This window comes from Sinocyclocheilus anshuiensis, unplaced genomic scaffold (assembly GCF_001515605.1).
Source record: "Sinocyclocheilus anshuiensis isolate Anshui unplaced genomic scaffold, SAMN03320099.WGS_v1.1 scaffold609, whole genome shotgun sequence".
NCBI classification, from domain to species: Eukaryota; Metazoa; Chordata; class Actinopteri; order Cypriniformes; family Cyprinidae; genus Sinocyclocheilus; species Sinocyclocheilus anshuiensis.
Window position 1 is genome coordinate 604,357 of NW_015541011.1, and position 20,492 is coordinate 624,848.

Consider the following 20,492-nt stretch of genomic DNA (forward strand, 5'->3'; position numbering starts at 1 on the left):
TTTTTTATTCAATTCAAAGTTTTAAATCAAGCTATCTCGTGCTACTGCAACAAAATGACCCAACTGTAAAATCAAAAATACAGAGTGAGCAAAAATTTGTGAGATATTGAGATATAACCGATGAAGTTATAATGGTAATTAAACAATGTTTACATATGAATAAAAGCCTACATTAAAATCTGTCATATAAATTGGGTCTCCTCATTAGAAATTAGCCTACTGATTGCCTCCATGGACAAAACAATAAATAATATTAAAAATATCTGACACACATATACATATATGTATATATGAAAAAGTACCGAATATCGATACTTTTCAAAGTATCATATTGAAGTTAGAAATTCAAATATTGTGACAAAATTAATTTTGTAGGGTGCCACAAATTTGTTAAAATTTCCAAAGGGTGCCGCGACTAAAAAAAGGTTGGGAAACACTGCTCTAAGTAAATAATTAGTCAAAACAAATAACAATTAACTTGTTTGGCAAGCAAACTATTTCCAATTTCAAGCAATGTCTGTGTACAATTACAAAGTTTAATATTATGCATTACATTTGCATAATGTATGCTGTAAAGAATGAAATGATTCGATGATGGTCTTACGTGTGGTCTGGCACAGTTGTCACAGATGACCTCAGGATGCTCTTTACAGAAGCTTGTATTAAACGTGTGCTCGCCAAAGTAAGCCAGCAACTGGATCCTCCTGCACTCAGCCACATTCTCACAGAAATGCACCATGCTGTGCAGGTTGTTGATGTGGGTGGCTTTGGATTGCTGGTTGCCATCTTTATCCACTGCAATTATATTAACCGTTATTGTAGACCACGCTCAGGCAGGTTAACTATGACTGTATAATGGTGTCTGGATTTTAGTATCCCAAATGCATGTTTTGACCATCTTTATTCTGTAGAGCACCTTAAAACATGTAATTTCACTGAATACCAAATGCAACATTTAAATGTCTTGCTCAGTTTTATTATTTTAATGTGATAAGGGATTGTTTACAGTTAATGCACCAATATATCCTAGCTTCATTACAAGAATAAACAAAAATCCTGCAGTACATACTAGCAATGAGTCTCTTGATGCGGATAACATCACTGTAGGCATAGAAGAGGACGCAGTGGGAAATCTCTCCATCTCGACCAGCTCTGCCCGACTCCTGGTAATAACCCTCCACTGACTTGGGCAAACTGGCATGGATCACATAACGCACATCAGGTTTATCGATTCCCATGCCAAATGCAATGGTGGCACACATAACCTAAAAATGAAAGACGAATGGTAAAAATTACGGTATTTCTGGGAAGCAAGGAAAATAAAAATATGTGGTCAAAAGAGCTGGTCCAGGTTTTATAGTAATTTTAAAAACAGTGCGTTTACCTGGCAGCCATCCTGGTTGATCCATTTATTCTGGACATATTCTCTGTCGCTGTTACTCAGGCCAGCGTGATAAGCCAGCGCTGCAATCCCAGCCCGCTGAAGACTGTCAGCCAGAGTGTCGCAGTCATTACGAGACAAGCAGTACACAATCCCCGAGTCACCTACACACACGGTCAACATGATTTATAGGGTCTCCATGCTGTGGTGAGAAATTATAATTGTTAAAGACTGATTTAATCTGGACAGCACTCACGTGGGTAATATTTTTTGATCCACTGAATGCATTCCTCATCAACCTTTTTGGGCTTTTTTGGCAAAACCGAATATTTGAGATTGTGCCTGTTGAAGCTCATAGTGAATCTATGAAAACATAAAATTTTAATATGAGTAACACATGTACATGATATCTATAGATTTCATGGTTAAGAATGAACAGAGTACCAATTTCAAACGCTTGTGGTCCGTAAGATTTTTAAACAGCATTTATTTGAAATAGAAATCTTAATGCATCCTCCTCTGCCAGGACAATCGCATGAAACTTTTAATTAAAATGTAAAAATGCTACTTTGCATTTCTGAAGGAAGATGAGGTTCAAAATAATCCTGCATACAAATTATAATGAATGTGAGAGTGACTAATCAGAATACAATGCTTTTACAAATACAATTAAATCAAAAAGCCAGAAATATGTGAATCAGGAGTTGCATGCAGGAAGACTTACACCTGAGGACGGGTCATTGCCAGCTGGTTAAGAATGTCTTTCTGAACTCTAGGAGTGGCTGTGGCCGTCAGTGCCATTATAGGAACATTGGGAAACATCCGTCTGAGCTCATGCAAGCGCTTGTAGTCGGGCCTGAAGTCATGACCCCACTAAGGAAGAAACGGATGTATTTTACAATGTTTTTATGGATTGTGCTACAATAGTGCCAATATTTTTTGTAAAAGACTGTCTTCACTACTTAAATCACATATTTCAGACCTGCCAACCTTTGAAATTGTTTTTAGTACCATCAGTGTGACTGTGGGGGGGCTGATACCGGGGGTCATATAGCCTATTTACACAATGTGCAAAATGCTAGACTTCATGTTAAATATTTTTCATAGGTTAGTACTCGGTTTGTGATATTCCTGTTATACAGTATTTTAGAGTAAACTGTAGGAACACAACAATAAAGTTAGCCCAAGGTTCAATAAATACTTGATGGTTTGGCACAACAGTTTTTTTTAGCGATTTTAAATGCTATTTAAAAAAAACAAACTCCAGTACATTGTTGTACACTGTAGAAAAACATGGATTATCATGTCTACCTTAAATTTATTTTGAGAGAAGTATTATTTTTATAGATTGGCCATTATTTAGTGCTATGAACACATGTAATGTCTGTTTCGTTCATACTGGATACTAGAGAGCGCCCCTGCGCAGAAAGTCCACATATGCATCACCGAAGAAATAGAGCTCACGACTCCAGGAAATACCATACACGTGTTTCCTCATCTCAGCACACGACTCACGGACACACAAACAGAGCCAGTTTGGAGAGAAATAAAAAAAAACACGGAAAACGCTCTGATTGGTAGGGCTGGGTATAGTTCAAAAATTTTTCGATATCGATACCGATACGATACATTGACTTCGATACCGGTTCCTGAACGATACTTTTTTCGATACCAATTTTATGAAATCTATTTTAACAAGATTACATTATCTAAAAAAAAAATGAAACTTTGACTCAACCGATTCGTTCTAAACACGGAATCAAGCTGCAATGAATCGGCTGGTTGCTGTGAGATGCGCTGTTTCCACCTAAAATGTAGGTGACCTAATATTATTGTATTTGCTTATTGAACTGTTTATAGAACTATTAAACAGTCGTAATGGTGAAAACTGTATTTTAAATATAAAAACTTTCCATTTTGAATTTTTACCTCAGGATGTGTTTCTTAGTGTTGCGCGTTTTGATTTCTCCTATTTTAAAACAAAAACACACCAGTGTAAATGTAGCCTTACAACTACGGGGGCTGGGACGCATTCACAGTAAATCCTCACGTGTGAGCCACATCTCTGAGTGTGACGCGGACCGACTGTGCAGACCTATCGGTGTATTACAGTACCACGAGCAGACTGCTCCGTACGTTTTCGCATCGCTCTCGCGGATGTCAAACACTGATCGATCTGCGCCGCTTCTAATCGAGCACACCTAGTGCTGCAGGCTTATTGGCTCACTGACGGTGATGAGATTAACCCCTTAGGTATCGAAATTTGCTACCGAACGACGAGACGTTTTTCGATACTCGATGGTATCGAGGCAATTCGGTCGGTGCCTAAAAAGTATTGAACTCGATACCCAGCCCTACTGATTGGTTGAACTCCTCATCTTTTTCTGTTGCTCGTTTACTGCGCGTGGACAGGTCACCAGGTTTTTGCGTAGTTTAGAGTGACAAATCGTACCAGCGTACTTTAAGGTCAAAATGCATACCCGCTACGCAAAATGCGTACAGGTTGGCAGGTCTGCATATTTTGACTGTTCTTGCTACACTGTACAGTTTTCTATCAAGCTTACCTGACTGACGCAATGGGCCTCATCAATGACAAGGCGAGCCAGCAGACCCCTTTCATACAGATTCTGAAGGGCACTGACCATCCGTCCACTTGCACACACCTGAGAACAAAAACAACACATATCAATACTGTTATAGATATGCACGCAAACTTGCAACACACTGGTCTGACGTGAAACCCACCTTCTCAGGAGTGGCATAAAGCAGTTTGATGGGGGGATCCTTCCTAGACAGCTGCATATAGATCTTTGCAGCCTCACTATCTGTTTTGTCCCCTGATAAACTAGTTGCACAGATCTGAAACACAAAATTGCACAGTAATCAACAATTTCGATCAAGTTAAGACAATTATTGAGCATAAGGAAAAGAAGGACTTACATCTAATGTGGTGAGCTTTTGGACCTGGTCAACTATGAGAGACCGTAGAGGAGAAATGACAACAGTCACTCCAGCAAGGACACAAGCAGGAAGCTGATAGCAGAGACTTTTACCACCACCTGTAAAGAAGTTGTGTCAAATTGTAACATATCATCACTAGGAAACACTTAAAAAAATAGCTGGTATCTTAACACAAAGAAAGAAAACACTAAAACAAAAGGAAGAGAGACAGTACACTGCTTTAATGCTTAAAAAATTGAGACTGCCTGACAAAAAACAAAATGGTCAAAACGTCTGTCCTATTTATTATTAACCCTATAAAGTCTACTAATGTCCACCATTATGTCATGCTACATGTGTCTTTTTGCTGTGAAATATTAATTAATTAATAAATAATTAATTTCATAAAATAAATGTAAGAATAACATTTCAAGATGAACAATATACAATAAATCTCTCAATCATCATTATTTTACATTATATACTTATATGTTAAAGTACATTGAAATAGTTCATGGTAGAGTCTGATATATATACTTGATATATTTGCTATTTTAAGAACATGGGCACTGCCCAAAATCTACTTACAGATTTGTGAATAAATCATTTCTTTTCTTATTTTCAAAAATTGTTATTTCTTATTTAATTATTATTAAATAATTCTTTTTTTTTTTTTTTTTAAATCAAATTAATTTTATGCAAATCTCAACTGATGTAATAACATTTGCACCACTGGCCATAAATCTCTTTACATATTGTAAACCACTGAAAAAAAATTACATAGGCTGACCAATAATTCATGAAAACTATATCTATACGTGTATGTACTTATTGCAGCAAGACATGTTGCAGGTGCAGGTTGCCAAGACAGTGAGCTGGGATGTCTAGTCTAACATCAAAATAAACAACAAGCAATATGAGTCAAAATGACTCATGTTACTATAACACTTGTAACAAACCTGTAGGCATCAGTACAAATGTGTCTTCTCCTAACAGTGTGGCATTAATAGCCTCCAGCTGATTGAAGCGAAACTGATGCAGCCCAAACTTCTTATGGAAGATCTTCATCATCTCTGGGCTGTGAGGAAAGCTGAAGCCTCTAAAGCGTTCATGAGCTGGGTTTCTGTACACGGGTTCTGCAGATCAAGACATACACTGTTAACAGATAACTGCTCATCATGCCATTTCACGGGGTCTTTAATAATAATGAACTAAATTATAAGGGATATAACATTACTCTTACTCTAACTTACCAGGGTTGGATGTTTTGGTAGGTTTTAGCACTGGGGATGTTACGGTCTTTCTCTCCAAAGGTTTTGAAGGCCCTCCCTCCCGCACCAATGTTGTTTTTGCACCAGAGCTGTCTCTTGATGCCAAGAAACTTGGAGGTTCTTCAACATAATCTGGAATATCAGTCTCATTAAAATCATCAATATCAAAGTCATCGATTAGGAAGTCATCAACCGGCTCTATATCTGCTCGAGAACAGTTGGGTACTGCCGTGTTGGTTTCGACACTGCTCTCAGCATTTCTCTTGCCTGAATCTACTCTTTTTGGGGAATAAAACAAGTCAACCTGATCTCCACCTACAGTCTGAATGTTTGACTCATTGAAGGACAACCTTGAGTAGCACTTATCTGTTTTTGACTCAGATTTGCTTGAAGGTGGACTTGACCTGTTTGAGATGTCCCTACTAGTTGTTGTTTTTACTGAGCTGTTAGGATTCCAGGAACCACCAGGGGTTTCAACTCCACTGATGATGCAGTCAGAGTCCTCAAAAACACTGTCATTTCCCAAAGATATGACAGAGGCAATGGACTTGCGAAACTGAAAGCTTGTTTTGACACCCTCTCCCCTTTCTGATGTCACTGGGGTCATAGATGATGTTAGACTAGAGGGTGTGACTCCAAAAGCTTGTCTTTTTAGCAGACTAGAATATGGAGTTGCTGCTGGGTCTAACTGAGATGTTCTAGATGGTGCACCATTAGCAAGAATCCTTTTCCTGTGGTAAAGATAGAGAGTTATTAGTTATGCTGTAACAAGCAGCAATGTCATCTAACGCCAATATATTAATAGAAAACTATAAAATGAATATCACACTTGCATAACTGTAACATTTACTTCCTAATGAGTAAAAGGGTGAATTACTCACCTGACATAAAAAACAAACCAAGAAAACTTAATCTACGAATGTCACAATGAATGCAACATCTCAAGGGTCCTAAGAACAGCCTTTAATTTTAATAGCAGAATTTATGCAGAATATTTAATAGCATATTTTATGCAAAAAGTAATAGCAGACTATCTAAAATATGTACATTTTTTAATTTACACAGCGAAAATACTCCTTTATTACTTCACCTGTGCGCTCTCTGCAGTAATAGCTCTGTGCCACAGGTCAGCGCTATGAGCTCATGCTCAGGAATAGTGTCCACTAGACGACAAATAGACTCCATAACAGTAAAGAGAGCATCATACGGTCCTAAAACACAAGTACATCATTTCATATAGAGCAAATGGTTGAATACCAAAAAGTTCAGTCCTGCATGAGTGATACCTTTTAATTCTTTGGTAGGTTCATCCAAGGGTGCTGACAGGCTTGAGGCAGACTCATGAGGTGGAACATTTTTGTCAGCATGGGTAACAGGGTCAGATGAACTATAAAACAGTTTTAGAAAATAAACTTAAAATCAAACTTAAATGAAAAGAAACTGCACTTATTTTCATTTGTAGTTTACAGAAAAATCATTTTGCAATGAAAGCATGTTACCTTTTCTCCTTTTCTGAGTCAAAGGGACTCGTCTCCTCGGGAACAGGGGATGGGGGGATGAAATTCTGATAATCTTCATAAAAGTTGTCTGTCTCAGTCTCATCAATGTCTATGATGTTTGTCTCAGCCCACTGTTCTTTTTCAGCAGCTGCAAATCAAATACTGTGTATTATTTTTGTGAGCTTTATATCGAAGCACACCAACCTTTTCTTTAACGGGTGAAAAATTGACAAATTAGGGGTAAACCCACTGAAAAAATTGTGGTACACTAACTTGTCACACAATTGATGTCCTTTTGGTTTTTCTCTGGTGAAGTACAGTCGATGATCTCCTCATCTTCAGTGTCACTCAGTAATGCCTTTTGTTGGACTGATTTCTTATGTCTTTTGGTCTTTTTAATGGGCGAGTCCTCGGGTTCCCTCTCAGCAGGCTCAGTGCTGACTCTATTAGCAGCTGACAGGACGTCCTTTGGGGCAGTTATGGCTTCTGTAACCTGTAAACCTCCATTTAATGTGGTCTCATCACTCTTAGCACAAGAGGAATTTGGGGTGGTGTTCTGGTCCGAAACACTAAGCTTTTTTGTAGAGGTCCCTGTAACTGGGGACACTACTCTTGTCTTGACTGGGGTTTCAAAATCATCCAAGTCATCCCATTCATTGAAGGAGAGTTGAGAGATGTCATGCTTAGGTTCACCCACAGTTTGATCCTTAAGTAAGGCTGCAGATTTGAGCAAATCCTTAGTAGTAGATTGGACAGGAGGTGTTTTGTTCACAGCAAATGGGTTGGCTAATGGATTAACAGTATTTGTCTTCGGTCTGCTGGGTGCTGCGAAGAAGTTGACTTTCGGTGCTGCTCTCTCAGGCTTTTGCGAAAACGTCACAGGAGTTTTGGTTACTTCACAGCTGCAGGGAATATTGATACTCCTGTTTGCTAAGACATTTGCACCAGTTACCTTTTGAGGAACTTCCACTTTGGAGAAGCTGGATGAAGACTTCTTTTTGAAACAAAACCCCCTGAACAGAGAAATTTCAGAGGTTAGACAAACTTGCTACACATTTGAGATGTTGATATGGATTCATTTTAATCAATCTATCATGTTAAAGACCGTCTGCAGGCTCTCTGATTCCTGTTTGTATTTATTCTGTACCTAAACCTACCTATCTATCCTCGGTACTTAAATATATCTGTTCTGTATCTGACTGTTTTTGCTCTGTAGTTACATCTATCTATCTATTGCAGAATATGATAATGTTCTTACCCATGCTTTGGTTTCAGCAGTGACAACTTGTTCTGTGTAGCATTATTGTGTCGTTCCAGTTGCTCCTTTAGGTTGTTTTGAGGAAGACTCGGCATTGTGTGTGCATTTATATTAAATATGAATCCTCCAAAGTTCATGTATATGGCATTTAATCAGCTCCACAAACAAATACACACGCAAAAATAAATACAGGTATGCTCCGTTAGAATGCGATATTACAACCCTTGGTTTAGGACAGAAAACTCACAACGGAAAGTTTTGCTCTCTTTCTGCCATCGTGTGAACATTAAAACAACAAAAAGAGAAAGTCACACAAAATGCCGTTACAATTTCCGCCACCAAACACAAAAGTTTGATATTCTGATATAACATACGAGCGCGCACAAAGTCACCATAACACCTCTGAAAGCTCGTGCTTACCGCGTATTCGTAGCTCGTACTCTGATTGGACAGCTGTCAGTAACGTCACTTCCGGTAAGCGGCTGCTTGTTTGCAACATATATTTTTTCTCATTTTCAGTTTTACACCATCAGTATCTTTTCTCTAGTTCTCCACTGTCTTTTTTTGCTCAGTGTATTTTCGTGTCTCAACGTAGACTAATAAGTACTTAAATAACTGCTTCCTCTCTGGCGCTCGCTGTTGTAGCTCAAACATTAGATGTGGATTTAGGTCGCCACATACTGGTTTGCTGTGGAATTGCACATCATTTACATATTCTATCTCAGCAAGGAAGTACAGTCCCACAGTATTTAATTAAAAAGCAGCATATACAATTATATATTTAATATAGTAGTAACTCCAGCAATGTCTGCAGTGTTTTACTTTTTAAAGTCTTTAAGCTGTACTTAATGGATGAACACCATTACTCTGATGGAAAGTGATCCATAAAAAATATAAGACACACACACAAAAACAAATCCCTGAGAAAAGATGTATTTCAGTACAATAGTTTTGTACATAAAATCTTAATTTTAACAAAGCAGACAACTTAAAAAGCATATTAAGAGCAAATGGGGTGTCATTGAATGTTTTAAATTAATGTGAATAATTATTTATTACAAAGTTAAATAAGTATTTAACTTATTTACTGACAGCTAGTATAGACTACAACTCATTTATGAAGATGTTGTCCATTGTGCATAAAATGATTTTGTGTGAGAGTAAAATGTAATAACTTGTCTCCCTTTTTATGGTGTAAGAAAATACATTTCAGTTATTTACACCAAAGGTAAAGGATAGGATGAACACGCAGCAAGTCCACACATATTTTTTCCCCTCTCAATGTAAAAATATCTGTATGGGAAATAAAATAATTAACATTAAACATCACATTTATTGCTATTAACTTGGTCAAATGGTCAAGTTTCAAATATAATCGCTACTGTATTTTTTATTTACTGTATTTGAGGAAATCATGCAAACAGACCCATTAATTCCCCAGTAGGTTCCCCAGGAGTTCTTCACTATCCAGTACGGAGTTCCATTCTGCTCAGCATAGCCCACAGCAAGCACTGCATGGTTCACCATGTCAGTAGTGTTATGACACACTGTGCTATAAAATAAAGTCATAAAATTACAGAAATTGCCAAGAACTGTCACAAATAAATCCAATATAAAACCAGTAGCCTATAAAAGCAAATGTATATATATTTCATACTAACCTCGTATATATTCCATCTTTGTAGTGCATGAAATCAGATGTCACCTCGTATGCAAAGCTGACAGGGTTCAACCTGGCCACAGCATCCACCATTCCCATTTCATCATACTAATAACAGGAATTTACAGTTAGAGAAAAGACATGAAGTTAATATTAATATTTGTACATGGACCATCACTTACCTTTGTAATGTTTACAACATCTTTCACAAAGGCAGCAGCCAAGTCTGGTTTGAATCTGCATTCACCTTCCTACAAGCATGTACAGTATGAACAAATGTCACCACTTTATGAATGAATCTTGAAAACAACAGCTGAAACAGTAAAATACTTACTTTAGCCTTATAGGGGTAGTCTAGCTCTGTCATAAGACCTTTGTTGTACATGATGTACTCAAAGGCATGACTTGGGAGGCCACTAAAAAGCATGTGACGGGAGTAAAATGTTGTTTAGACTATTTTACAGTGAAGACTTTACTCCTAAAACCATAAAATAAGCCAAGATGAGTTCATTCATCATTTTATCTAACTCACCCATTGCAGCCATGATTGTCGAAAGCACCTGCACAATCTACAAGCTGCTGCTCTGCCTGTAAAGAGTGCGTGATAGGAACAGGAAGAGGTAAGACAAAATAACCTGATGTTTCATTAATTACAGTTATATTTTATTACTAATGTGCTGTTTTGGGGTTTGTTTGAACCTGCCAAAGGGCAGAAAAAGGGAATTATTGGTATATTCATTACAATGTTGATACTAAATTAAATAATAAGACATTATTAATATCTGATGATGAATGTTCACAGCCATTGTTAAATTAAAAGCAACATATACATACTAGTTGTAGGAGTTTCCCTGTGGCAATAGCAGTGACAGACTCCAGACAGCCTGTGGTGGAAAAAGTCCAGCAGCTACCACAAGCTCCCTGGAATAGTGTCACCGATTAAGCATCAGCACTGTTTAATTAAAAAAATAAATGATCATAAGCACAATAGAGGATTATTAGAGCAAGATAAGCAAGCTACCTGGTTCTTGACATTAGTTACATAGTTTCCTTTCGTTCTCCAGTCAATCATATCAGGATAAGGCCCATTACTGCTCAGATGATTCCCTCTAGTGGCGGAGCAGTTCTGTCAGGTTGTAAAATATTCATGAATTGTGGTACTTTCCTATTTCCTCATTGATCACGAGAGGCTGTTAAAAATAATACCTGAGGTTCTGTCAGGAGGTAGGACTTTTTAAATTCAGCAAAGGTCATGTCTGAAAACTGATTCAGTCCCACTGTAAAGTGCAGAGAAATGTTATGTGATTTTTTAAAACATCGTGTTCATAAAAAAAAACAAAAAAACATCGTGTTCATAAAACAAAGATTTCAGTAAGTTAGATTATATTAGTCATAGCCTACTTGAAAACTTATGGTTTCCTGCATTATGGCGCTCAATCTTCTTCTTGTTGTCCAGGAATATCTGTAGTCGCTGGTAATATTCATTTATCTCATAATTTTTGTCATACTGCAAATTTCAAAAGAATAAACAAAGTTACTTTTCTTCCTCTTCCTAATTTTTCACTTCGTTCATAGTGTCGCCTTAAATTTCCTTTGTGTCAGGACATGAACTTACAAATAACTTATTCTTACCTGAGACATCCATGATTTGAAAAGATACTCATCTGTAACAAATAAATATTTTTATTTTTAATGCACACAACCGTTCTCCAAAGTACCTTTATCATGTTTAAATTAATTAATCATTCGTATTTAAGTCCACAAAATGTAGGCTATTTTAAATGTTGTATTATATATAACTATGACTCTATGACTATAGCCTACACTTTAAGTTTGAGTTGTCATAAATTTGTTATGCATTTGTACTGCGCCAAATAGTCAAAAGCGAAAGTAGCCTACGATGCAGTGTTACACGTACGTGGAAGAAGAAAAAAAAGCTCAAAGTAAAAAGCTGGTTAAAAAATGTACCTTCCTCAGTGTGCAGTGGCAATGTATGCACCTGATACAGAACGGCAAACAGCACCGGTAAAAACAGCATGTTCATCTTCAAGCCTATGAGCAACTCATAACAGCAGCATAACAATATATAAGATCTCAGTCTTCACATGAGCTTCAGCACTCCTCCTACACGAGGGAGGGCTTTCATTGTCCTCTGCTCTTCGGGTTAAAGGTGCACTCGATGTTCTTTTGAAAACTGAAACGTTTTACACAAAGAAATGAGCAGCATTTTTATTTTTTTTTTAGATAGCCTATAGATAAAGCCGTTTTATTTTACATGGAGCGGGTCGCCTCCCCATGAGCTGCAGCGTTGACATCACATGACCAGTTGTGTCTCGCTAGTGAGTTACACAATAAGTTTAGCTTACACGCTTTCAGCCAGTGTTCAAGGCAAAAGTGTTTTTTTTATTTACACCCAATATTTTCCCTGAAATTTACCCTATACTGTGTACATCAAAAGTGTCTGATATGATTTATGGCATGCCAAGCTGTGTGATACAAAAACTTTGTTCTTTTACAACAGAAATTAAATGGCCCACATGCAAACTATTTATAAAGTCTATACATTTTTAATGGATGTGTTTAAGGCAGCAAAATATCAGAGCAAACAAACACCGTTTGCTAAATGCATAAATGTAAATGCTAAAAACCTGCCGTTTTAAAATAAATGAGGCCCGTATCATTATACATAATACACTTATGACCCATTTTTTTAAGCGAGCCAAATTAAGTGAGCATGACAAAAACCACATACAAGGAAGCAATATCCCCCTGAGATAGAATAGATTTATTAGCAAGAGGTAATCAGGAAACATACAGTTTATTTAATTGTCTTTCTTTTTCTTTTCTGTTCATTTCTTTTTTCCTTTTTTGTACAAAAACTGGAAATATTTCCCAAGCCGTGGAAATAAACTTAAGGGTTGAAAGATAATTCTCATACCACTGGGTATTGCTAACAGCAAAATGTTTGTTTGTATGTTTATATATCATTTATAAGAGTATGTGCACATAGATGTACATATATATTGTTCTTTTTAAAGTTTCTGGCTGATACAGTGTTGCATGCCTGCCACATGAGCGTTTAGTGTGTTTCCAGACTGTACATAGTAAAAATACATACAAATATTCACAGAATAAGCACTACATTACTATATTCCTGCTAAGAGAACGATTATAGACAGGATTACAGTATATGCAAAAACACTTTAAAGTCCTCTACCTCTAGATCATGGTTTCAAAATCACAAATCATATAGCATTGAGTGTGTAAGCATAGGATACAACGCTTTAAAAGAGGTGTGCTTTAAACTAGTACATGTTAAGAAATACATAGGGCTGCATGTACAAAATATACAGAATACTTTTCTGTGTGGCGAGTTGACAATGTTTGTACAAAAATGTTTCTACAGTCATTTTTGCCCTTTCTTTTTTAGGTAAGGATGCAGAACCCTACGTCTTTATTCTAGGACTACAAAAATACCAATCATGTTACATAACAGAACACAAGGATGTATACTGTAGAGAGCGTGGTGTCTGTACATTGTGTAGACGTTAGGCAGAGCCTCTCTCAGTTGGGCACTTTAGGCTCAATTCTGAGAGAGGCTTCATACAGGCCTTCTTCATCCATTACTGAGCTTCTGTCCAGTAAATACAGTGCTGCCTGAAAGACAAACACGGTGACAGTTTCATATTGAATGTGATTCTTCAATGCAACCACGGCTCAATTCTCAATTCGAGTTTCCTACACTGCAGATTCCAAAAGGATTTTTAGGGCCTTACTGTTTTTAATCTGAATATGATTATGTACAGAACAAAGCATACTCAAACTTAACCACCAGTGTTACTAAGGCTAGTGCATGCTGATCATGAAACCCCATAATTTGGCAGTGCAGACCAATATCAGTTCAATACCTTTGGCTGGTAATCAATCTTGTATGCCGTTTGCTGAAACTGCCTGATTTCACGGATGATATGGGAAATCTGTAAAATAAAGGAAATTTGATAACAAAATGATATCTATAACTCTTTCCCACACACGCATTAAAGAAATGCATATAAAAAGACCTACCATTCTCATTTTGGAAAAATTGACCAGGTTGTCCTCTGTGTAGTTGGGCGTCCCCTCCTCAATAAAGGCCAAATCAGTGAGGTACATTCCCAAATATGGCACACAGGGAGGGTCACAACTAGCAGAAATATTAGAAAAAAATGCAGTATTATGCATGCTATGGCAAAATAAAATAAATCCTATCACCTATATGCTCAAATATAGAAGTCTGGCTTAAATTACAGCAACAAGTACTGACTTACTGCAAGTGATAAAAACATACTTTTTTAAGGCCTCTCTGAGGTTCTTGAATCTTCCTTCAGATGAGACCAACTTCTGCAGCTTGTCAATGACTGTTTTGGTCTTTGATTTAAATGAAATAATAAAGTGCGTTAAATGATTTCAGTCTGTATTCAGTTGTCACATACTTTCAGATCTAACATCAAATAAATGTTCATCAATACTGGATCAACAGGAGGAGTCCAGTAAATATTCTTTTATTGTCTTAAACTGCACTGGCCCTACTTTAACCCTAAAGCCTATTCATTTAATTTCAATGAGGGTTTTATCAGGCAGTTCCACACCTGTTTGGACACTTTGAGCCAGGTCTTCTTCAGACGGAAGATGGAGCTGCGATTGAGGGATGAGGTGATTTCCAGCACGGCATTGTAGTTATGGAGACAGCGGCAGATATCGGCCACTGCCACCCACTTCTCTATCACTGCTACCCGTACATTCACATCCTCACTGCACAGGATCTCTGTAGCGATCAGGTTACTGATCTTTAAAAGAGACAGAGGTATATCGACATTGTGTTCATTATGCTTTATTTGGAACAATGCACCAACAAATACACTGCAGCAACTTTGCACTTAACTAGAACCAGATGTTTTCACATTGAACACTTACATCATTGAAGTGTTTTGTCGTTTTCATGATGTAAGGTGTCTTCTCATTCTTGTCGTTCTTCATCCACCCTTGACCAAAAAACTCCCTGTTCATGGCAATGAACATATTTGTGAGGAAAAACACACAGATAACTTAGGGATGATGGCATGTTCATAAACAGGTTATAATATTCTTCACATTTCTTCACAAATATTCAAGTATTAAGTTGAATCTAATCAAACAATGTCATTAAGGTTCGATTAACCCAAGATGAAAAATGGTCTATTCACCCTCATGTCATTCATGTCAAAGTTGTATGCAGAATTTAATTGACAGTCTATTGTATTACTTCAAAAGACTTCAATAGGCACAAGTCATATGGCAAGCACTGTGTGAAGATTCTTCAAAACGTATTTTGTGTTCAATGGACACAATAGGCATAAATGTTTGAAGCAACATTAATGACATACTTTTTATTTTTGTGTGAACTATCTGTTTACTCTCTAGTAAAGAATGAATACATTGAAACATAATCACACTCACTCGTATGGTATGACTTTGAAAACAAGGTGGTCCAGCAGGGTGAGCTGTTCTGCGATCTCAAGAGCCGAATGATTCTCAAAAGGCTCTGACTTTCCTCCTTCCGCCTATATAACAAACAATTAGTTAAACGAGATACTGAATAATGAATTTCAGCACAGTTTACACACCTTTATAAGTGGTGAAATATACTATAGACTATAATACAATTTGACACAAAAGAGGAGTTCTGGATATACACTACAAGCCAAAAGTTTTGAATCATGAAAAAAAAATATCACAGATTCCACAAAACTATTAAGAAACACAACTATTTTCAACATTGTTTCTTGGAGGATCAAATCAACATATTAGATTGATTTCTGAAGGATTATGTGACACTGAAGACTGGAGTAATGGCTGATGAAAATGCAGCTTTGACATTACAGAAAAAAATAATAAATATAAAAGAAAATAAATATATTAAAATAGAAAACAATTATAATAACTAGTCATAAGATTGCTTCTTGAGCATAAGAGTCTTCTTTCAAAAACATTAAACGATCTTTCGGACCCCAAAATATATTGGTAAGTTCTGATCGTTTTAGCAATGAAATGTTGAGTAATTTGGAGGATGACCCAGAATCTCCCCACTCACCATCTGCAGCACCTCCTCCAGAGAGATCTGATTGTCACCAGGATCCTCCTGTGTCAATGTCCTGTCCAAAAAAGAAAGAAAAAAAAACAAGCAAAACCACTGATTTAATTACATGAACAAGAGTTTATTAGATTACATAAATCTAAAATACTGTAGGACAGGATAATCCACTACTACATGTGTGCATTGATTCTGTCAGGGTGTAGACAGACTCTACTCACCGTATGATGTTGGCAGCAGCTTTCCTTTCTTGGGTCAGAAGTTCAGGGTCATGCATCACCTCCTCCAGGAAACTAATCACTTTCATTTTGAGCTCAGTGTTGGTTTCAAAGTCCTACAAACATACACACACAATACACAGGTGTGCAAAAACAAATTCAATGCACACATAACTCCACAGAAAGTTCTGCAGATATTCTTTTTTATTGTCATTCATATGTTATGATGTTTTAATGTTTTATCATGTTTAAATCCATTCCACAGAATTCGCCACATCAAAATCGGTGCAGAAACTTGTACTTCTGGGACAAATTATGACCCACAACTTGGACACAAAAAAAAAAAAAATTCCGTGCTGCATTTTGTTTCTACTTTACACTTTTAGAAATATTTTTTATTGTCATCTGTGGTTCCAAGAAGAACTTTTGACATCAATGTAAAAAGATTATTTAAAGGGGTCATATGATGCGATTTCAATTTTTCCTTTCTCTTTGGAGTGTTACAAGCTCTTGGTGCATAAAGAAGATCTGTAAAGTTGCAAAGACTAAAGTCTCAAATCCAAAGAGATATTCTTTATAAAAGTTAAGAGTCAACCACGCCTACCTAAAACGGCTCGTTCTAACACGCCCCCACATGTCTACGTCACTATGTGGAAATATTAGCATAATGCCACTCAAATGTGCACGCAAAGAAAGAAGGTGTGGCTTCAGGAACAGCAGTAGTGTTGATGCAGCCATGTCAGGGAGACGCTGTGTGTTTCAGTGCGAAAGCAAAAGCACTTTATTTGGCCTTCCGGAAGTAGATGCAATTAGGAATCATTGGTTAAGATTTATTTACAACAGAACAGCACAACCCAGATGTTCGAATTTGTGCAACGCATTTTATAGACGACAGTTTTTTGAACCTAGAAGAGCACAAAATAATGATCTTTAAAATAGCATCATATGACCCCTTTATTTAAGGGGAAAAATGTCCTTTATTAAAATGTTGATTTTAAGAACTGATCACTGAAAGGTTATTTGGGAACCCCAAATGGTTCTTCAATGGCATTGCTACAAAACCCTTTTATTTTTAAGAGTGTATAATGTTTGCTTAATCTCACCTGCGAGTGTTTGGACACCCAGTGCCTGAGGACATTGAGAACTCTGTTAGTTGCAGCTCGACGAATCACAAACTCCTTATCTCCGTTCCTCTGATCCGTGGGGAACCCTGATAACCAATCAAAATTCACATTAATCCCTCTTCTGCCAGGCAACAAATATCCACAGCCTATGAGAGTTTGAAACAGATTGCTGAATCCTACCTGTGCTTGCCAGAGACATGCGGCGGTACTTCTCCTTGGTTGGCGTGCCCTCGTTGGCACCTGCAGTGGCAATGGCGAAGGCAGAAGCAGCAGACAAGGCGCTACGGTTGTTATCCAGCTCCCGACAGGACGACATCACCATGCCATTGTTGTACGAGAACAGAGAGAATTCTGCCCAGAGAGAAAGACAAGTAGCACACGCGATTGTTCAATGCATGTTTGGAGGTTAATTTAGCATCAATTTCAGAATTAGTCAGCTACTCAAAACCAATTAAGAGATTTAAACAAATAAATCAAATTTTTGCATACTTCAAGTGATAGCAAAATACTGGCATTTTCAATATGCAAAAAAGAAAAAGAAGAAGAAGAAAAAAAACAAGCATAGTTCAGTGTGCAAACATTAGGATAATTCTATCACTGTCAGTTACATTTTACAGAACATTTAATTAAATGTAAGTCAAAGCAATAAACCAATAAAAAGTCAAATTTATTATTGATAATACTAATATTATATAAAATAATGTTGATAATATGAAATTAATATCAATAATCAAGTAATATAGATCATTATAGTATTAGGCTTTTTATGGCTGCAAAGTAATGTAACAATTGTATTAACAGTCAGTTTGCAACACCATCGGACGATCAGAAATCTAAGAGCTGTTTTATAAAAAAGATTTTCAAACATTAATATTAAATATTTTAATATTTTATATTTTTAATTAAATATTTTTAACCATAAATAAATAATACAATTAAACAGCACAATTAAATCTAAAATGATTTACAAAACAAATTTTGAACCTGTACTCTAAGATATTCAAGCTGAATTAATAATATAGATCATTATACTAGTGCTGTTCATGATTGCAAATTAATGTAGCAATTTTACCAGCACACGTTTTGCAACAGTTTCGATTGTGGCTTATTCAATCAGAATTATAATAAAGAATGTATTGTAATATAACAATTAAAACAATATAACACTTTGATTAACATTTTGCAACAGAGATAATCAGAAATCTAACAGCAATCTCTTTTATAAGGACAATTTTCAAACATCAATATTAAATATTGTAAGAAAGTAAATAGATAAAATAAAAAATAAATAAATAAAAAGTAAACAGCACAATTAAGCCTAAAATGATCTACAATACAAAGTTTGAATCTGTACACTAAGAGATTTGAGCTGAATTAATTGCAAACATGTTTAAAGAATATCAATGCAGTGTACCTAAAACTTGTCAACTGGCAGTAGCCCAAAAACTAAAGATCCAGACAAAATTTAAGTAAATGTGAATTTACTGTGTTTCAGAGTGCTTCCTCTTTAAGGGTACAGCAGGTGTAAAATAAGACAAGATGGACTCATGCAGAAATAATGGAGGCAGTGACATTATCTCCACAATGGATAAGCCTCCGATGATGACATGAAAACGTCACGACTGTTAAACAAAAAAGACTACCCAGATTGTCCAGGACTGTCAGCAAGACCAAAATAAGCCCGTATTTTCATACTGTTAGTTTTGTACTTGCAAGCACTTTCCACAGACTAATGCATCATGTTATCATATGAAAAATGTATTTTTGGTGCATAAGAGTGATGATGCTGCAATGATGTAGTGCATCTAAGCATCCAGCAGGTGGCGGTACGAGACATAAAATCACAGACTGCGTCTTCATCAAGACAATAGGCAGGGCTATGGTTCTCAAGATGGTTGAGACTAAACATAGCTCATCATTTCACTAAGATGTGTGCCTCAAATACACTCTCAGAGAATAACAAAAGCAGCGTTTTAAAGAAAACAAGTTTGTTGTTGCATGCTTCAGGTAAGGTTTAGAAAAAACCTAAGGGTAATGAAAACATGCTTTATTCTTCTACTGCCATCTAAAGCTTGATGGCAATACTGTGTCACACATATGAAACAATGGGGTCATCAGTGACCTTTGAACCCCATTTAATTTAGTTTTGAAAGCAAGGAGACAGTGGTGTTGCAGTGCATCGACCGCACTCAAACAAACCCGGTAACCAGGGTGGCAGAGAGAATACATGCTAATGGTTGCTATGGCACAAGTTTCCCAAACACCTACACACGTCTCCTTTGGCGTTTCCCTGAGCTTTTTTTTTTTTTAAACCTACAGAATTAATGAGATTTTGCATGATTCGTGTCTTGCGAGGCTTCCATCTACGTCCTCAGGATCACTTCAGACCTTTACAGATACAGCGTGTACTTTAAAACATGAACAACACGTGGGAACAAAAAAAGAGCAGAATACAGCGATATCTCACATACAAAAATGCTAAGGAACTTGAAGTTTTTACATATAGCTAAATATGCAAACCTTTAACAACTGAATGTTACTGGACCTTTGAATTAAACACTCAGTTTCTCAAAACAAGCGAGCCTGCCATTTTGAGCCATTGATAAATGCAACATTTGGCTGGTCTGAAGGGTGCAGGTGGCTTGTCAGCGTGAGATGCAGGTGCTCTGCTTTTCATGTCAGTCAGCGATAACAACATGGCAGGGAAGTCTAGGACAGAGTGTCTTCTACCTGAGGAGTTTTTGCATTTGACGTTTTTGGGAGTGGTGGGTGATTTGGTGGGCGACACTTCAGCCTCTGCCTCATCACTCTGGATCTGGTCGTTATCGATTTCCTCCCTCACTGAAATGTCTAGAAAAAAATCAGTCATAGGCATTACAGTTATCCATATGCATAACATATCGAACACACGAAACATTACAAACCCACCATATTATGACAGTTTGCTGTCTGTGTGTCAAAAGTTGGTTCCAAGCTGATACTATGATTAAAAACAGTTTGTATCCTTAATAAAACTAAAACCGTAAAAAATA

General features: G+C 36.8%; 3 protein-coding genes across 6 annotated transcripts in view; all 3 read right to left on the reverse strand.

Annotated features, from left to right (window-relative positions):
• The window catches only part of LOC107690361 (Bloom syndrome protein homolog), a 14,924-nt gene extending 6,127 nt beyond the window's left edge, over window positions 1–8,797 (reverse strand). For 3 of the 4 annotated variants that reach the window (XM_016488668.1, XM_016488667.1, XM_016488666.1), the window contains exons 1-15: window positions 8,350–8,797; window positions 7,365–8,104; window positions 7,092–7,239; window positions 6,879–6,979; window positions 6,683–6,803; window positions 5,575–6,323; window positions 5,281–5,457; window positions 4,322–4,440; window positions 4,127–4,240; window positions 3,946–4,044; window positions 2,106–2,254; window positions 1,638–1,744; window positions 1,385–1,545; window positions 1,070–1,265; window positions 605–795 (exon numbers count right to left, since the gene is read on the reverse strand). In XM_016488668.1, the coding sequence (XP_016344154.1) occupies window positions 605–795; window positions 1,070–1,265; window positions 1,385–1,545; window positions 1,638–1,744; window positions 2,106–2,254; window positions 3,946–4,044; window positions 4,127–4,240; window positions 4,322–4,440; window positions 5,281–5,457; window positions 5,575–6,323; window positions 6,683–6,803; window positions 6,879–6,979; window positions 7,092–7,239; window positions 7,365–8,104; window positions 8,350–8,486 (3,309 nt within the window). In that variant the 5' untranslated portion in view covers window positions 8,487–8,797. The remainder of the gene's footprint in view (window positions 1–604; window positions 796–1,069; window positions 1,266–1,384; window positions 1,546–1,637; window positions 1,745–2,105; window positions 2,255–3,945; window positions 4,045–4,126; window positions 4,241–4,321; window positions 4,441–5,280; window positions 5,458–5,574; window positions 6,324–6,682; window positions 6,804–6,878; window positions 6,980–7,091; window positions 7,240–7,364; window positions 8,105–8,349) is intronic. The other variant, XM_016488669.1, reaches the window with a different exon arrangement.
• A 432-nt stretch (window positions 8,798–9,229) lies between these two features.
• Window positions 9,230–12,209, reverse strand: LOC107690365 (pro-cathepsin H-like). Its single transcript, XM_016488674.1, has 12 exons — window positions 11,978–12,209; window positions 11,642–11,673; window positions 11,411–11,516; window positions 11,216–11,286; window positions 11,031–11,135; window positions 10,844–10,930; window positions 10,542–10,597; window positions 10,344–10,425; window positions 10,192–10,260; window positions 10,011–10,117; window positions 9,776–9,901; window positions 9,230–9,642 (listed from the first exon to the last, which is right to left on the reverse strand). The coding sequence occupies exons 1-12, from the start codon at window positions 12,051–12,053 to the stop codon at window positions 9,567–9,569; spliced, it is 993 nt and encodes a 330-aa protein (XP_016344160.1). The 5' UTR covers window positions 12,054–12,209; the 3' UTR covers window positions 9,230–9,566.
• A 1,318-nt stretch (window positions 12,210–13,527) lies between these two features.
• Window positions 13,528–20,492, reverse strand: part of LOC107690363 (ras-specific guanine nucleotide-releasing factor 1) — a 46,360-nt gene continuing 39,395 nt past the window's right edge. Inside the window, exons 16-27 of the mRNA XM_016488670.1 lie at window positions 20,191–20,310; window positions 17,641–17,811; window positions 17,440–17,546; window positions 16,340–16,452; window positions 16,119–16,179; window positions 15,485–15,588; window positions 14,963–15,047; window positions 14,638–14,835; window positions 14,337–14,416; window positions 14,075–14,192; window positions 13,918–13,986; window positions 13,528–13,666 (exon numbers count right to left, since the gene is read on the reverse strand). Coding sequence (XP_016344156.1) covers window positions 13,574–13,666; window positions 13,918–13,986; window positions 14,075–14,192; window positions 14,337–14,416; window positions 14,638–14,835; window positions 14,963–15,047; window positions 15,485–15,588; window positions 16,119–16,179; window positions 16,340–16,452; window positions 17,440–17,546; window positions 17,641–17,811; window positions 20,191–20,310 — 1,319 coding nt within the window. The 3' untranslated portion in view covers window positions 13,528–13,573. The remainder of the gene's footprint in view (window positions 13,667–13,917; window positions 13,987–14,074; window positions 14,193–14,336; window positions 14,417–14,637; window positions 14,836–14,962; window positions 15,048–15,484; window positions 15,589–16,118; window positions 16,180–16,339; window positions 16,453–17,439; window positions 17,547–17,640; window positions 17,812–20,190; window positions 20,311–20,492) is intronic.

Excerpts from the sequence above, each read along its gene's own strand:
- LOC107690365 (XM_016488674.1), bottom strand. The coding sequence starts at position 12,053 with ATGAACATGCTGTTTTTACCGGTGCTGTTTGCCGTTCTGTATCAGGTG. Across the intron at positions 10,931-11,030 it reads TAACTAATGTCAAGAACCAG|GGAGCTTGTGGTAGCTGCTG; the intron begins GTAGCTTGCTTA and ends ACACTATTCCAG. Across the intron at positions 10,426-10,541 it reads GACAATCATGGCTGCAATGG|TGGCCTCCCAAGTCATGCCT; the intron begins GTGAGTTAGATA and ends CATGCTTTTTAG.